Genomic DNA, 19,230 nt, shown 5'->3' with positions numbered 1-19,230 from the left:
AATACATTTACCGGACGGAAACTTTAGCATTAATCATGACTTTCCATCTATAAAAAATTTACAGCCAGTAAAATGGTTTTGAAATGCGTCTTAAACAAGTTAAAAATTGAAAAAAGATTGGGAAAGTTTCGATTACTTATACAGGTTGTTAAACAAAAATCATGGGCTATCATGTACCGTTTTCGGAGAATTTAAAGTCATCGGCTCAAAGAAAATATTCAAAGAAAGTCGTAATGTGGTCAGTTTAATAAAAATACACGATACAGTATAAATGATAAAAATAAAAAGGAACTTTCAAGATTAAAATCACATAATTAAAAAGAAACTTCAGGGAAACTGTATACTTTTTCTTCTTGGACACCAAACTCTCACGGAGCCTAAACACCGAAACCGATACGTTGTTCCTTTTCTCGATTTTGACAAGAGATCATCTATGCTCGTGGGGAATCGAACGTCCGAGAAATCGTAATGATTAGACAGATCTAAATATTTTACTAGGCGTTGTTTATCATTCGCATCTCTCGGGAGGAACTTTCCCAACATTGCGTACCGGAAACAATCCTTTAATTCACCGTTATTTACGTTAACAACATTGTTGGTGCGAAACGGAAGCTTAACGTACGTTCCTCCTCGATTTAAAGCGTAATAGCGGTTGACACGTAGATCCATACCCTGTATCTTCTTTAGCACCCACCCAGATCCGTCCATGTGAAAATCGAATGACTCTTTGTTGATCTTGGCCCTGAACTCTTCATAATACTCGTCCAGATCCGTTGACGCGAAAATAACTTCGTTTATAGTCTTACGCTTTTTCAACTGCATTCCTTCCTTGTCCCTATCATCAGCTTTCTCGTATTCAGCGTAAACTAGTATATTTACCTTCAATGCCTCGCCGGTGAGTTCTTCTAAGATTTTCCAATCACGAGGTCTTTAGCTGATGTTAAGTAGGTCATCAATGATGAGAATCTCCGGTTGGAGGTTTGTGATGAAAAATGTTTTCAACCTGCTTTGATAAGCAGTCTCGACTTGAACAATCAGTACTTTCGTCTCAAACAAATTTCTTGTGTGACTTGCAGATTCTTTATGTTTTTCTCTTTTATCGTATGATATTTTGCATGTGTCACAATATTCTTGATCGTCGTCGTCGGCAGGTGATGAGGCGTCTTTTATGGTGGACTTTTTTTCAATATGTTCGGAAGATTGCTCATGATTCTCTCCCTTCGTAAAAGACTCATCACAAACATCACATTGGATGAGCGTGTTATGCTCCTTTTTAATATGCGTTTCTTCTTTAATAACCTCCTTCTTAATTTGTTCCGCGCAGACTTCGTGCTTTTCACCTTGTTTATAAAATTCATCACAAATATAACATTGGATGATTGTTTTAACAATCTGTTAAGCTTGTTCTTGAGCAGCCATGATAAAGATACTATTTTAAGCTCTAAGTTTTCTGAGTTTGTCAGAGAAGGGAATTTACACTATCTTTACGTCTGTTGGATTCAGTTCACTGAGAAGATTTCAGAGCGAACAACTGATAACTACTTTAAGCTCTAAGATTTCTGAGTTTGTCAGAAAAGGGAATTTACACTATCTTTACGTCTGTTAGATTCTGTTCATTGAAAAGATTTCAGAAGGAACAAGTGAATACTATTTTAAGCTCGAGGTTTTCTAATGTCATCAAAACCGAGACTGACGAACTTTCGCTCGGAGACAAATCTACAGTTTCCATACCAAGCGGAAAGAAACTGTAAAGTCATAATTTACCTCAGAGTAAATATAGCAGTATTCGTTCACTACCAAACTCGGTTACACTCGGACAAATTGTGTAGTCATGATTTAGATCAGAAAAATATAGTTGTAGTAAAAGTCGTAACATAAAATTACACTTTCATGTAAAGTCATAATTTACCTCAGAGTAAATATAGCAGTATTTGTTAATCACCAGACTCGGTTACCCTTGGACAAACTATGTCGTCATGATTTAGTTTAAAGTAAATATAGTAGTAGTAAAAGTAGTAGCATAGGCTGACCTATAATCGCCCATGTATATAACATAAAATAAAGTGTCTGTCCTTCCATTGTTCGAATATGCGATTAAGCGAATGACCTTTGAAGAATGCGAGTTTGTGAGTTTGTATGAAGTACCTTACGAGCTGGAAATCGGTCTCAACGCGCAACTTGTTGCGTCATTGTATTTGCAAGTGGACCCGATTCATCACAGCAGGCGCACCCACGTGTGTGACTACGAGTACGTGCGTACACTAGAAGCGATTCTAAAAACTCTCAAATATGAATGACGCGGCAAACCCGCGTTTTGTGGGTGCTTTATGACTGGTTTTTATAATTGGGCTCAAACACATTTGTGCAGTAAAAATCTCATTTCGTTGTATATAGAAACCGAATTACTGCTACTCGACTGATAAGTCATGGAGCGAGTTTTTGGAGCAAAAAAAAAATTGATTCATCAAACTGAACATTGCAATATCCAATCCCAATTACTCATCCCAAAACCCAAGGTCCGATACACACCGCCACGCCACTAAAAATTGAAATGCCCGAATCAGACCCTCCTCTCCGGTACCTGATACCAGACACATCCTGGAGGAGATGGTCTATCGATGCCGAAAATTTTACAAGTCCGAAATCTCGAAAACGGAAAGTCGTATCAAAATTCGGTCCGTACAGTTTTCCGATCTTCGACAGTTTAAAAGATTCGCATCGATCCGGGGCGGATCGGAGGAGGAGAATGTTCCCAAAATATTTTCCAGCGCGGGAAATTCCCGAATCAGACCCTACTCCCCGGTACCCGATACCAGACCCATCCTGGAGGAGACGGTCTATCGATTCCGAAAATTTTACAAGTCCGAAAATCCGAATTTTTCGCACAATCTGACAACAATGTACGGAAAAATTATTTAATTTTTTGCACCATCTGGCAACACTGTAAAATTCGATGTTGCCAAATTTCACCCATAAATTAATCATTTATTTATGTGCACCGTCCGGCAACGCTGTTGCATAACCCCCATCCTGGGCTACATACACCATTGCATAACCCGCAGATTGAAGGGGCAACATACAATACTTCTTTCTTTATAGCGTAGCCATATTGTTCAATACCCGTCATACAAGACCGTAATTAAATTCCTATTTTTCTGCACAATTTGGCTAAAAACTTTTGCGCTCAAGAGCTCATTTTTACCCTACTCGCCTCAAATCAAATGTTTTGCAGTTTCTTTATTTTAAGTATGTGGTCCTGAATTCATTCAAGAGTTAGAAGTTTACCATTTATTTAGTATTACAGCCTTTTGGCCTCTCAAACTTCACCGATATGATCTCATGTAGTTCAAGGTTTCTTTGGCCCGAACCAAGTGATTACACATCTGAGGTGTGTCTCATGGCTCTTCAAATTTGCAGTTTAAAACTAGATTAGGGACTACAGTTAATTAATCCAGTTCTGCTCTCTTGTTCAATGTTTGTTCGTGTCTGTTCTTTGTAAGTGACCACTCTAGTGCATACACCGTTACACTATTGGTACAGGTATTATTTCTTTTTTTCTACAGTCATGACTTTCTCTTGAGCACAATAATTTACCAAAGAAATTTCCCAATTGCGTTAATAATTTGGTGTATAGTTATTCAGTTAATATCTTCTTGCGGTGACGCAAAGTTTCTGAGATCTGTCCTTAGTGGGTTTCACATTTAGACGGTCACTCTTGTCAGATGAAATTAGGTACTGCCATAGCAGCGTCAAATTTATACTTTGATGTCTGATTCATCAATAAATGACACTCATGGTGTCATGTATCATTAATCAGTTCAAAGCTATTTCGACAATGAATCATCGAAGGTCTGATCAAAGCAGGAATTTTCTGGTGTGTGCTGCGGCTGAACCGACATGAAAACTCAACTTTTGATAGCATCAACCTATAAAAATTCATCGAGAAGTGATAATGGTAAGTGGTAGTTATGTTAGTGCTCGCTTCTTTCATAAGCAAATTGTGCGCTCAAAATTTCAAAATCTACTCACCTGCGTGTATATTTGAAGAGGAATACAACATGCTATGTGGCGGGCTACACTTCATCTAGGAACAATATGTAAAGTTGTCTCAAAAGCATTCTTGGGAAACTTTCAGAATTTTTAGTTTTGTTCCTGAGAGTAAATTTTGAGATGACTATGCTGGTATTGCCAGTGTCTTTTCAGAATTTTTGTACTTTATAGATATCATCAAATACTTATCAATAGATATTGCATAAGACAGTTAATTTATTTGAGGATTCTTGTTAGTATGTTGTAAGTGTTTCCTGCAGCAACAAGGCACATTATATTTCATGGAATGAAGCGATCAGAACTACTTACTTACCTACAGCTTGGTTAATTTCATGTCTTTCAAGAGTGAAGAAAATATTTTTTTTTTTCTCCTTTGAAGAATTCAAGGTGATTCAAACCTGTCCAAAATTTTTTTAATAAAATCGCTTTGTTCAAAATCACCTAAGAATCATTTCAATGGTAAAGCTGCCGACGAATTTTGTTGAAAGTCTGAAAGTCTGAAAGTCGGCTGGTTCACTGAATTTCTCAGGTACAGACGGATGAAAGGATTTTGAAAAGACATGGAATTACATCCGTAACATGCGTAACCATAGATACATACATATGCAATATACAGGCGAAATCGTACAGGTTGCCACCTCCGGGCGGGTATTTCAGGGTTTAGGACAGGGCAAATTTCAGATATGCTGCGTATTAAAGTGCCAGAGCTGGTTTTGATTACACCGAAAAAAAAGAGGTGTAATTTGAACAGTCACTTCGGGTGTCAAATACGTGGTCTGTCCGGAAAGTATCAGGACTTTTTAGATTTTGAGAAATCGAGCTTACCTATGACATTGTGGCTTTAATTTCCTTCGCAGTACTCTCCGTAAGACACAATGCACTTGTTCCAGCGATTTTTGAGCTTTTTCAAAACAGCCCAAAAAGCACTCCTTTGGGATGTCCTTCAGCGCTCTCGTCGTATTCTCTTTGATGTCATTGATGGAGTCAAATCGAGTCCCTTTCATTGGAGATTTCAGCTTTGGGAACAGCCAGAAGTCGCAAGGAGCTAAGTCTGGACTGTATGGAGGATTTGGAACCAGAGGAATACCGTGCTTTGCCAAAAACTGTTGCACACGACGGAAGGAATGAGCCGGAGCGTTGTCATGTTGGAGCATCCAGTCACCGCTCCGCCCGAGTTTTTCAGTTAAAATTTCCGCAACGATGGTCTTCGGGATATTTAGCTGCTCTGCCAGTTCCCGCACGGTTAACCGACTGTCTTGGGCAATAGCTTCCCGAACTTTTTCCACGTTATCGGGAGAATTCGTCGACGAAGGTCTCCCAGACGGCGGATCATTAGCGACTGTTTCACGACCCGATTTAAAGCAATTATACCACTCATAAATATTGCTCTTGCTCATAGAATCAGTGCCAAAAGCTTTCCGAATCATTTCCATGGTCTCCTTGGCAGTTTTTTCTAGATTAAAGCAAAAAATACAAATTCTCTGATCTTCACGCTCGGTCATTTCACGAAAAAAAAACGCGACGATAGCACTTGACACACACACTTTGATCAGTTGATTGCAATCGACTGATTAAAGGTGTGAAAGCCCGATTGTGTGGCTGCATTGGAGAGGACCTTCGCAAAATCCAACCCAAGTTTCAGCTCATTATCTGCATTACATTCCGAGATAATCAAAAAGTCCTGATACTTTCCGGACAGACCACGTATAATACTAGTTTTTCATTTCATCTAATCGCCCTGGGCGCTACCTCAACATATCTTAGTTATTAGAACAGCAACCAGCAAATCGGTGTCATAGACGGACTGTCAGGTCTGATGAAATGACAGATCAAACGGTTAAATTAACATGAAAAGTATTTTAAATTAACAGCCTGTGTAGTTCGTAAAATCAACGTCTGTAGACCCGGGAATGTAATCCAAAGGCGGTTCATTTTACCGCCTCCGCGGCGTTGAACAAACACTTATCCAGACTGCGGAGCCTACGGTTCCTCTCACGCAACCGTGATGGCCGTCAACATCACCATGGCTTATTAAGATGACTTTGAATTTTTGGCTTGAAGATTTGGAATTTGAATAATTATTGTTCTCGGGACGGGAAAACATGATCATTCTTAGCTGTCCCTTAATAATGACATTATTTTTAAAATTGTCATAATTTTCAGTTTTTTATTGCTGCCTTGTCAGTAACATATTATGGACTTTTAGTTATGTAAAAAAAAAAGAACCTGTTAAAATACACGGAAAAAGAAATCCGCTTTTACGGGATGTTAGAAATATTGCAAACTTTTTTAGTGTATTTTCCAAAGGAAATACACTATTGCGTTCTCCCCTGATGTCAGACCTGGACCAAAGACCATGTAATGAGCATCGATCATGGGTCGTAGATTACGAATATGCATGCCGTTTGAATTCATGTTTATATATATAATGTGGGACCGTAGTTGTGAGGAGTTTTATAAGATTTTAACACACGTTGTGAGCAGTGGGGTAATTATGAGGAGCTCCTCACAATGAAAAGCCATAAGAACAATGTAAAAACCGGACTAGTCATTTTCGAGGCGATTTCGATTCCTTCCTCACAACGTTCACACAGCAACCAAAGCTTCGCGGTAGGTGTATAAGATAGCGCTGCTGTCGCTTTATGTGAGACGATGACGAGATTTCCGGCAGAGGCCGCGTCGATCGTAACGGAGCACCAGTCAGCCGGCAACGATCCCCGATAGAGGCCGCGACGATCGTAACGGTCAGCCGGCAACGCGCAACCTGCTTCTTAAGGTGTAACCCGGTCTCCGGACATATAATTTGAATATGCGCGGTTTGGTCCTTCTAGTCCCAGGGCACGTTGATTGGTCTCTCTCTACTGGCTGTCGGCCAGTGGGGAGAGGGCAATTGGCATTGCCTGGGGAGTGGGGGGCCCGGCCGCCATTCAGTTTTTTGCCATCTCCTAGTGAGACCTCATGTAAGTTTTCATCATCTTTTTGAAAGGGTGGGGCTTCGGCCCCATCTAGTGTTTTTTGTCTTCAATCATGTGCTTCAGGGTCCTTGCTCCGGTATTTGAACTTTAAAACCGACTCGTGTTCGTACTTTACCTACCTGTTTTCATTCATCTATCTCGTCTGTGGCTTACAGGCCCCGGCTTCAAAGGGTTATGTTTTCTTGTTTATGAGTGAAATGATGTCAACATCAGAAAACGAAGAAGTGATGTAAGCAAGAATCTCTCGCCCTTTTCTGGGATTCTATTGTTACTATTCTATTTCTTTTGTCTACTGCATTGGTGAATTGGTGTTGTGCGCGTGTTCGGTGTTCGGTCAGTTCAGTGTTCAGTTGGAGGTACGCGTTTTACATTGGCTAATATTTTCTGTGTTTTTTCTCTTAATACCTATGCGGTACTCCACTCTCAGTGGGCGCTAACATCTTAATCACTGTTTGCACAACAAAAATCATGGAAATAATGAGAACGGACTCACTATCAGCATTAAATATGCCAGACTGCAAAAAATGCAATGGCATTGGATCGAATTTCTTTCCCGGGATACCATTTTATTATATGTAAAGGAGTATTTTACAAGATCTTCTTATACATAAAACGTTACCATAATGCTGCATTTTAATATATTAGTATGTATCTGGTAAATTTGCACATATTTACAAATTTGAACTTTCTATGCCTACACGTACGTATTATGAGTTACTTAATATTACATTATGGGGATACCAAATTGGTTCATAGGAGAAGTGTGTCCTTTTTAAGGAATGTGTTGTTTGTAAGGAATATGAATATTGTCCTCATCTCCATTTCAATCATTCTTGATGAATAAGACCATATTTGTTCTTGGAAGGTATTTGCTCTACCTGAGAAGTATGCATTTGCGAGTAGTGTGAATGTTATCATTCTCTGTACTTACATATTTTACTTTCTCGCTCCCCTGGGTTTCTGGAGAAGACCGTAGTAGTCCTTTGGAGGAGTGTGCCCTGTGAGGAGTGTGTTTTTGCGAGGAGCATGATTAATGAATTACCTCCACATAAATCTTCTGTGATACAAAGGACCCATAAGGTCCTTGGGAGAAGTATGTCCTTTCTGAAGAGAGCAAGCTTCCCATAAACAACACACTCCTCGGAAGGGGTTTACTCCACCGAAGGTAAAGTAGGATCTTCTCATTAAAAAATATTATAAAATCTAGATTATGAAAATTTTCACACTCCTCGCAAACAACACACTCCTCAGAAGGGACACACTCCTCCCAAAGAGAAGTAGGGTCTTCGAATGATAAAAATATTTAATGCCAGATATTGACAATTTTCACACTCCTCACTAACAGCACACTCCTCAGAAGCGGCACACTATTCCCAAGGAGAAGTTGGGTCTTCGAATGATAAAAATATTTCATGCCAGATATTGACAACTTTCACACTCCTCGCAAACAACACACTCCTCCCAAAGAGTATTAGGGTCTTCGAATGATAAAAATATTTCATGCCAGATAATAATAATTTTCACACTCCTTGCAAACAACACACTCCTCCCAAAGAGTATTAGGGTCTTCGAATGCTAAAAATATTTAATGCCAGATATTAACAATTTTCACACTCCTCGCAAACAACACACTCCTCAGAAGGGGCACACTCCTCCCAAAGAGAAGTACGGTTTTCGAATGATGCAAATACTTAATACCAGATAATGATAATTTTCACACTCCTCGCTAACTACACACTCCTCAGAGGGGGCACACTCTCCCCAAAGAGTAGTAGGGTCTTAGAATGATAAAAATACTTAATGCCGGATAATGATAATTTTCAGACTCCTCGCTAAAAACACACTCCTCAGAAGGGGCACACTCCTCCCAAAGAGAAGTAGGGTCTTCGAATGATAAAAATATTTAATGCCATATATTGACAATTTTCACACTCCTCGCAAACAACACACTCCTCAGAAGGGGCACACTCCTCCAAAAGAGAAGTAGGGTCTTCGAATGATAAAAATACTTAATACCAGATAATGATAATTTTCACACTCCTCGTTAACTACACACTGCTCAGAAGGGGCACACTCTTCCCAAAGAGTAGTAGGGTCTTAGAATGATCAAAATACTTAATGCCGGATAATGATAATATTCACACTCCTCGCTAACAACACACTCCTCAGAAGGGACACACTCCTCCCAAAGAGTAGTAGGGTCTTCAATGATAAAAATATTTAATGCCTGATATTGACAATTTTCACACTCCTCGCAAACAACACACTCCTCAGAAGGGGCACACTCCTCCCAAAGAGTATTAGAGCCTTCTGAAGATAAAAATATTTAATGGCGGATATTGACAATTTTCACTCTCCTCGAAAACAACACACTCCTCAGAGGGGGCACACCCCTCCCAAAGAGTAGTAGGGTCTTCGAATGATAAAAATACTTACTGCCAGATAATGATAATATTCACACTCCTCACTAACAACACACTCCTCAGAAGGGGCACACTCCTCCCAAAGAGAAGTAGGGTCTTCGAATGATAAAAATATTTGATGCCAGATATTGAAAATTTGTACACTCCTCGCTAATAACACACTCCTCAGAAGGGGCGCACTCCTCCAAAAGAGTAGTAGGGTCTTCAATGGTAAAAATATTTAATACCAGATATTGACAATTTTCACACTCCTCGCTAATAACACACTCCTCAGAGGGGGCGCACTCCTCCAAAAAAGTAGTACGGTCTTCAATGGTAAAAATATTTAACGGCCGATATTGACAATTTTCACACTCCTCGCAAACAACACACTCCTCAGAAGGGGCACACTCCTCCAAAAGAGAAGTAGGGTCTTCGAATGATAAAAATACTTAATACCAGATAATGATAATTTTCACACTCCTCGTTAACTACACACTGCTCAGAAGGGGCACACTCTTCCCAAAGAGTAGTAGGGTCTTCGAATGATAAAAATACTTAATACCAGATAATGATAATTTTCACACTCCTCGTTAACTACACACTGCTCAGAAGGGGCACACTCTTCCCAAAGAATAGTAGGGTCTTAGAATGATAAAAATACTTAATGCCGGATAATGATAATTTTCAGACTCCTCGCTAAAAACACACTCCTCAGAAGGGGCACACTCCTCCCAAAGAGAAGTAGGGTCTTCGAATGATAAAAATATTTAATGCCATATATTGACAATTTTCACACTCCTCGCAAACAACACACTCCTCAGAAGGGGCACACTCCTCCCAAAGAGTATTAGAGCCTTCTGAAGATAAAAATATATAATGGCGGATATTGACAATTTTCACTCTCCTCGCAAACAACACACTCCTCAGAGGGGGCACACCCCTCCCAAAGAGTAGTAGGGTCTTCGAATGATAAAAATACTTACTGCCAGATAATGATAATATTCACACTCCTCACTAACAACACACTCCTCAGAAGGGGCACACTCCTCCCAAAGAGAAGTAGGGTCTTCGAATGATAAAAATATTTGATGCCAGATATTGAAAATTTGTACACTCCTCGCTAATAACACACTCCTCAGAAGGGGCGCACTCCTCCAAAAGAGTAATAGGGTCTTCAATGGTAAAAATATTTAATGCCTGATATTGACAATTTTCACTCTCCTCGCAAACAACACACTCCTCAGAGGGGGCACACCCCTCCCAAAGAGTAGTAGGGTCTTCGAATGATAAAAATACTTACTGCCAGATAATGATAATATTCACACTCCTCACTAACAACACACTCCTCAGAAGGGGCACACTCCTCCCAAAGAGAAGTAGGGTCTTCGAATGATAAAAATATTTGATGCCAGATATTGAAAATTTGTACACTCCTCGCTAATAACACACTCCTCAGAAGGGGCGCACTCCTCCAAAAGAGTAGTAGGGTCTTCAATGGTAAAAATATTTAATACCAGATATTGACAATTTTCACACTCCTCGCTAATAACACACTCCTCAGAGGGGGCGCACTCCTCCAAAAAAGTAGTACGGTCTTCAATGGTAAAAATATTTAATACCAGATATTGACAATTTTCACACTCCTCGCAAACAACACACTCCTCAGAAGGGGCACACTCCTCCCAAAGAATAGTAGGGTCTTCGAATGATAAAAATATTTAACGGCCGATATTGACAATTTTCACACTCCTCGCAAACAACACACTCCTCCAAAAGAGAAGTAGGGTCTTCGAATGATAAAAATACTTAATACCAGATAATGATAATTTTCACACTCCTCGTTAACTACACACTGCTCAGAAGGGGCACACTCTTCCCAAAGAGTAGTAGGGTCTTAGAATGATAAAAATACTTAATGCCGGATAATGATAATATTCACACTCCTCGCTAACAACACACTCCTCAGAAGGGGCACACTCTTCCCAAAGAGTAGTAGGGTCTTAGAATGATAAAAATACTTAATGCCGGATAATGATAATATTCACACTCCTCGCTAACAACACACTCCTCAGAAGGGACACACTCCTCCCAAAGAGTAGTAGGGTCTTCAATGATAAAAATATTTAATGCCTGATATTGACAATTTTCACTCTCCTCGCAAACAACACACTCCTCAGAGGGGGCACACCCCTCCCAAAGAGTAGTAGGGTCTTCGAATGATAAAAATATTTAACGGCCGATATTGACAATTTTCACACTCCTCGCAAACAACACACTCCTCCAAAAGAGAAGTAGGGTCTTCGAATGATAAAAATATTTGATGCCAGATATTGACAATTTTCACACTCCTCGCTAATAACACACTCCTCAGAGGGGGCGCACTCCTCCAAAAAAGTAGTACGGTCTTCAATGGTAAAAATATTTAATACCAGATATTGACAATTTTCACACTCCTCGCAAACAACACACTCCTCAGAAGGGGCACACTCCTCCCAAAGAATAGTAGGGTCTTCGAATGATAAAAATACTTACTGCCGCCAGATAATAATTTTCACACTCCTCGCTAACAACACACTACTCGGAGGGGACACACTCGGAAGTTTGGGGGCCCTGAAAGTAGCTAACATTGATGTTTGAACATTCCCAAAATTTTGTTTCAAAATATTAAGTACGTAAAATTTTAGAGGGAGTGGAAGGGACTTTGGGGATACCCTGTATAGTTGAAGATAGAATATAGTTGGGTTGTGTGTAAAAGAAACGAACACATCAAACACAACAAACACATCAAACACAACAAACTTATCAAACACAACAAGCTTATCAAACACAACAAACACATCAAACACAACAAACACATCAAACACAACAAACACATCAAACACATCAAACGCATTAAACACAACAGGCACATCAAACACAACAAACACATCAAGCACAACAATCACATCAAACACAACAAACACATCAAACACAGCAAATGCATCAAACACAACAATTGCATGAAACACATCAAAGACAACAAACATAGCAAAAACTTTAAACACAACAAACATCCCTTTTACCCCGGTTAATATTAATACATCCCGTTTTATCCCAATCTATATCGTATTTTACCCATATCTGATTTATTCTATCCGTCCCGTTTCAAATTGATTATGCCACTTTCCCATCCTGGTCCATATTGGACAATATATCAAAAATCGATTAACACAGATCAATATATCGAAGGGCAGGATAACCCTACCTATCCTATTTTATCCTTATCTACCCCGTTTCACACTGATTATTCCCCTTTTCTTAAAATTCCTACCTTTTAACCCGGTGAATATCAATAAATTCCGATTTATCCGTGTCTGTTCTGCTTTATATCGAACGATATATCGAGGATGGATATAGGGGAGCAAGGCATGCCATAAGAAAAAAGAGACAAGTAAAATGAGTGGCGGGGGGAGGGCTGCACGAGTTAGAAACATGAGCTGGAAGGAGGAGGGGGTAGAACAAATGCTGGCAAGAAATTAGAACTAACCTCGCTATGATTTATTATAAAAAAAAAATAAAATAAAAAGGAAGTATAAAATCCACTGACTTGGCCGAGATATGGAAAGAAAACATCAGCTGATAGCAAACAAAGGTTACCAAGGAAACAAAGGAATGGAACTTTAATAAAATCAGTTTAGTGGAAAACAGCGTAAGTAGGGCACTTACGTTAATTGCCGTTTACAAGTAAACGGTAAATGCGATTTAACCGAAAATCTATACAGTTCTTCATGAGACCAAAATGGACAAAATTGCAAAATTTGAATCAGCTCACGTAAATCTAACGATAGTTATCGTGAACGAAAGATTTGCTGACATAGATCCGATAACTATTATAGGTGGGATGGGATATATTTCCGACTCATCGTGGTTTTTTCGATTTTTGCTTGGTTATATTTCCCTCATTTTAAAAAATTTCCAAGTGAAACTTTTTGCGATGTAAAGTAGAGGAACAGGACTACCATTCTGCGCAAAAAAACGGAGATCGAAGTATTAAATTTCGAATGGTGGGGGCGAGAAGTGGGGGGAGGTTCAATTTTGTGGGCGCGATAACTCGCGCAAATGAAAAGCTTTCCCCCCGAAATTTTTACAGAAGGAAGATCTTACTTAGTTCTAGGCTGGTATTGAATTTGAGCGAAATCGATCAAGCCGTTTAAAAATGGCGAGCTTTGAAAGTTTTAGGCGGGGGGTGTGCGGCAAAAGAGGAGGGAAGTCGCACAGTGGGTCACGACCTGAAAATTGGTGGACAAGACGGCAATGTTGTCGCACAGTGGGATACGAACTGAAAGTTGGTGGACGAGACGACAATGTTTTCGCACAGTGGGTCACGAACTGAAAATTGGTGAACGAGACGGGAATGTTGTCGCACAGTGGGTCACGAACTGAAAATTGGTGGATAAAACGGCAATGTTGTCGTACAATGGGTCACCAACTGATGAACTGATAATTGGTGGACACGATGACTATATTGCCGCACAGTGGGTTACAGACTGATAATTGGTGGACAAGACGGCAATGTTGTCGCACAGTCGGTTATGGAGATTCATCCATCGTCATTCAAGCTTGCCACAGCGTTTGTTGACATTTTTTCATATCAGACATTACATGAGGATTGTTGTTGCAATCTGGCGACATGAAGTCCTTATTCGAATAATCAATGCCTCCAACAGTGTAAACGTAAATCCAACCTCCAAAGATTGCTAACTCCCCGCCCCCTCCCCGCCCCCGCCCCTCCCTTCGGAAAATACACTCTTCCCGCGGTGGACGCGCGGGTCACTTAAAAGACAGAACAACTGAGGCCGGACACCCAAACTAGAAAACGCGCGCGAAGCGCGCGTCCTGGGGGGGGGCTTGGGGGGGCGAAGCCCCCTCAAAAGCCGGCGCGGAGCGAAGCGGAGCGCCGGTTTTCTTAAAAGTATTTTAGATGAAGAGGCAGCATTTTGAAATTTAAATAAATACATTTTTTTACTTTGAGGCAAAGCTAGAAACAAAGCGTGGTTTTTCTTAAATTTAAATAATATAAGACTTTAAAACATTTTATGCCGCAAAATATTCGCATCTTCAAAGATCTATGAATTTAATCTATGAGTTTTTAAAACAGTTACAAAATGAAGGTCAGTCAATATATGAACAATTTTGAGTAACAAAAATGCAAGTGTTACTATTACCTAAAATTATTGATAAACTCATGAAAATTTTTTGTTCACTTTGTTTTTTTTTTCTCCTCCTCCTTTTTTTGAGTCATCCAACAAAACTTCGCAAGAATTTGCTGCTACTGTCTTAAAATAATTTCTCAGGCTAAAATACAAATAAAATATGTTTTTAATAATTTGAAATTAAATAAAAGGAGGGAGAGACATAAAGAGAGAAAAATATACTTCATGGGCTAAACTAATCTTATAGCGCGCAAGAAGATCACTAGGAAATTCTATTGAGATAGTGAGATACTATAGGAGAGGCTACATAATGTGTGAAAAGTGAGGCTCCCGACCGGCAGCCTGGCTAGCTCAAACAGTAAAGGCCGCGCACGGTAGCACTCCGAAGGATGCGCGTTCTAATCCCGCCACGGACAAAAGAATTTTAAGGGTGCTGGATGATTGAATCATCTCCGGTAGAGTAGCCTGGAGGAGGTAAGGATGTTCTCAAATTAAATAATAATCATAAATATGAAAGACAAATAGAAAATTAAATTTTTCCCTTCATTAAAAGCCTTTTTTGCAATGGCTCAGAAGTGCCAGGTTAACAGTCAGGGGCGGTAGATTTTACCGCCTGTTAGACATAGAATCCAATACCCTAGCTATTGCGTCAGCGGGTCACTTACCCAGGCGGTAAATATTACCGCCTTGGGCCGTTGGCTTAGCGGCCTCGAGCATTAGTCCAACAGACCAAAGGGTACTGAATTGCCGTTTCAGCATGCTGTTGATACAAACAACAGGTTAGAGTCCAATTTTTCAACCGCCTTAGGATGTTGAGTCAGGTCCCAGGGCGATTGGATGAACTCTTCTTTTTTTCGGTGTAGTGAGACTCTAGTTATGTTGTCATTGACTAGGTAAAGCTTTATAATTCTGCTCATTCTTCAAAGCAGAGGAGGCAAAAACTTATCTTTTAAAATCAATAATGTATTGACCTTAACATTAGTTTGTCTTACCCATTTATACCTTTGTTGTTGATGTAAAAATTCCATCGACCAACGTTTCCAAAATGTTTCATATAATTTTTTAATCAACTTCTAATTTGTAACCGACGAGGTTGGGCATTCTGTGTTAGTGTTTGAAATCTCGGTCATTGAAAAACCAATCAAGAAGTGGCCAGGGGTTAGTGCAGAGGGATCAGAAAGATCGTTTGACACTGGCCAAAGAGGTCTAGAATTTAGGATTGCTTCAATTTTGTTAGGGAGTGTTGAGAATTGTTCGAAATGAAGTGTGTTCGTTGTTATGGTTTTAGAAAATTGATGTTTGAAACTTTTGACACAGCTCTCCCATAAACCACCAAAATTCGGAGAGTAACTAGGGATAAACTTCCATTCAATCTGTTTTTCTTGCAAGTAATATGAAATTTTGGGTGGAAGGTTATTTTCAAACAACAAGGGTTGCTGAAAATTATTTCTAGCACCGATAAACGTTTTTGACTGATCTCCACCTCTAGATACAAATTCCGAAATCAATACAAATTCTAGATACAAATCTTTGAAGTGCTAATAGGAATGAGTCAGTTGTTAGATTAAATTAATGTTGTCTCTAGATGAACAGCTTTTGTAGCGAAGCATATAAATAGAACAATATTCCAAAAATTGACTCCTTTTTTGTTAGGCTGCAAGCGCAATTTAAATGGTCCACAATAGTCCAAGCCTATGACTGGAAATGATCTCGAAGGTGTATCTCTTTCTTGTGGTAAGTGTCCCATTAGCTGCGTAGTGTTGGATGGTCTTACTCTTCGACATGGCACACATGAATTAACTGTTTTCTTTGCAAACTTTAAACCATTAGTAGGCCTAATGACGCTCTGACTAAGGAAAGTAATAACTGTGGGCCGCAATGTAACTCTTTGATACGCTCTGATGCAACAATTAAAGAATATAAAAGATGATCCTGAGGAAGTAAAATATCATGTGATGCATAGTGGGGAATAGATGAATTTTGTATCCTTCCTCCGGCACGAATTAAACCATTTTTGACGAAAGGACTTAAACTTACTATTGAATTACTTTTTGGCAACTCTCCATTTTTTTTCAATAAGGTATACTCATAATAAAATCTCTCTTTTGGTGCAATTTTGCACAATCTTACTTTAGCATTATTTAGCTCCTCACAAGTTAAAGACCCAGTTCTTTTATTACTCCTTTCTAAGTTCTGCCTTAAATTTTCAATAAATCTAAGACAGTACAATGTTACAAGCAGTAACTTATTAAAACTTGAATACCTCAAAAATAAAAACATTTGCTCAAAATTAACCGCACTCAAACAATATCAACATTTTGTGGCTCTACAAATATCCTAGGTGAACCATTCGAAACAGTTTCAGTACTTCCAATGCATAGAGGACCAAACCACCATAAGAGGTATTCTTCTAGTTTGTTTCTCTTTTGTCTTTTAGCATAGACACTTCTAGTAAGGAGATCAGCAGGGTTCTCAGCTCAGGGAATGTAACCCCAGTTGTCGGTTTTCATATCAGTTCAACTCTACCGAGTGTGAATCCCCCCTCTTTACTCACTTGTGTATTTGTGTTTAATCAGATTTGGCGCAATTTTGCTGTCAGACCACATCAACACATAATTTATATTTACAACTAATATACTTAAAATAAAATACACTAGTTCAGGAAGCAATGCATGATTCTAATTTTGGAAGAGTTACTTGCTTCTTTGATGCAAAAAAAACTGAAACATGATTTCATCATGTTTCAGTAGACACTGCTTATAAACGTAACTCCTGATAAGGGCCCAAAAAATCGTGTTCTGCCGTAACTTTGAGGGTTTGAAACATGCATCTGCACAGTTTTTAGCCCAAATCTTATGATTTTACGTGAAAGAACACTAATAAATGTGTACTAGTGCAAATTTTTATTCGTCTACATGCAAAAATGCGTACCCAAAGTTCAGGGCGAAATACCGTAAAAGCCCGATTTGCTGAAAATCGTATTTTCGCCGGCCTCAACTTTGGCGCCATTGCGACATACGTAAAAAATTTGTTTAATTCCCCCCCACTCCGATATTTTTACATAAAAAGGAACCGATTGCAGGGTTCCGACCTGAGAATTTCTCAAAAGTCCAACATAAGGAACACCCTAATGCTACAGATAAATAGAGTGCGCTTTTAGACATTTTTATTTAGTTTTGTTAATTCTGTTGGTGTATGTAGTGTTGCAGTTAAAACCGTGGGTTTTACCATTTTGCTATGAGAAAACGAGCTTCACTAAAGGAATTTGTGAGTTATTATGAGTTCCTGCATACGAGGTAGTACAAGCTTGTGAAGATGGTGATGATATTTCAGACCTGTTAGTTTGGGGTGGCGTGCAGGAGTTCCAGGGGAGATGGCCGCGACCACTCACGATCGCGAGCTGATTTGGAGGACGAAGCTTTCTTGCACTGCATGAAGAGGCATGTGTGCTTTTCCACAGGGTTAGTCTTAGGTCATTGAGCAGTAGTCTGGCCCAGTTTAGCTCTTTTAGAGTGGTCAAATGCGTTCCCAGACTTCCGGTCTAATGTTTAAAAGAGAAAAGAAGGGTTCCCGCCCATTTCTGGTTGATCGAGTTTTAATGGTTGTATTGTTTTTACTTGTATTCCGTCCAAAGACAAAGTGTTCCCTCAGATAGTGGATTTTCTCTGCAACTCCCTTTGCTGCAGGGTTTTGAAGGTTACTAAAAAATTGCAGTGCTCTTTCACCCTATCGCTTTAACTTAGATGAATCAGCACTCTGCAACTTATTGTTTGCCCATTATGCATTTAGCTTCATTTTAAAGAGAATAACACAAACGACCACTTCTGCACATATTTAGTTTATTTCATTATTATTTATTATGCTTTAATACAGGTGATCCCAGATGACCCGTACCTGGTCTTTTTCTCGGTTGGATTGGTTCGTACGAAGTCGGAGACCATGCGGTTGCATAGGGAATCTCCCGAAGCTCCCCTAGCCGCCTTTAGGGGGTAAACGGGGGAGGCACAATATCCCCCGCCTTTCGAAATTGTGCCTTCCCTGTTTACCCCCAAAAGGTGGCTAGGGGGGCTTCAGGACCATAAAAATCGGATTTCTTGAGGTTGATTACTTAGGAGACCATCTTTTCCCAGAGAGTCTACGTCAATTTTTGACCGATGGGAAATTATAGAGGGAGCTGCTGTTGCCCTCTTTAAGGAATTATTTTGGGGCGTAAAGTGGTCCGATTTTGGATTTTTAGGAGACAATTTCACGTGAAATTTTTGTACCTTTCAAATTTAATGCAATCGAATCGCAATCCCATCGAGAACCCCGGCTATTGGGATCTTAACCCCCTTTTACCTCCCAAGGGGAGCTGGGGGGGGGGGGGTTTCCAGGACCATGAAATTTGGATTCCTTGGGGTAGATTCCCTATTTAACTCCGCAGTCTCCGATTTCGTACGACCTAAAAAACCGGGAAAAAGACCTGGTACGGGTGGTCTGGGACACCCTGGATATTTGACCTTCATTTTGAAAAACTGAGTAACTAAAATTAAAAATCGAAAAATTCCATGAGCCACAGCTCAGTTAAAATTAACCAATATTTAATATGAAATTCATAACCATTCAAAA

The 19,230-nt window shown here is 39.6% G+C and overlaps 1 protein-coding gene across 14 annotated transcripts in view; it reads right to left on the bottom strand.

Annotated features, from left to right (window-relative positions):
- The window catches only part of LOC109043408 (kelch-like protein 5), a 221,482-nt gene that overhangs the window by 25,701 nt on the left and 176,551 nt on the right, over positions 1-19,230 (bottom strand). The window contains exon 12 of one of the 14 annotated variants that reach the window (XM_072297241.1): positions 14,281-15,087. The exons of the other annotated variants lie outside the window; for them this stretch is intronic. Within the exon in view, the coding sequence (XP_072153342.1) occupies positions 15,069-15,087 (19 nt within the window). The 3' untranslated portion in view covers positions 14,281-15,068. Of the gene's footprint in view, positions 1-14,280; positions 15,088-19,230 lie in introns of those variants that run through there. 14 annotated transcript variants of the gene reach the window in all.

Source organism: Bemisia tabaci, chromosome 2 (assembly GCF_918797505.1).
Source record: "Bemisia tabaci chromosome 2, PGI_BMITA_v3".
Lineage (NCBI taxonomy): Eukaryota > Metazoa > Arthropoda > Insecta > Hemiptera > Aleyrodidae > Bemisia > Bemisia tabaci.
Note: the sequence above shows the minus strand (reverse complement) of the source record. Positions and strands in the feature narration are given on the sequence as shown.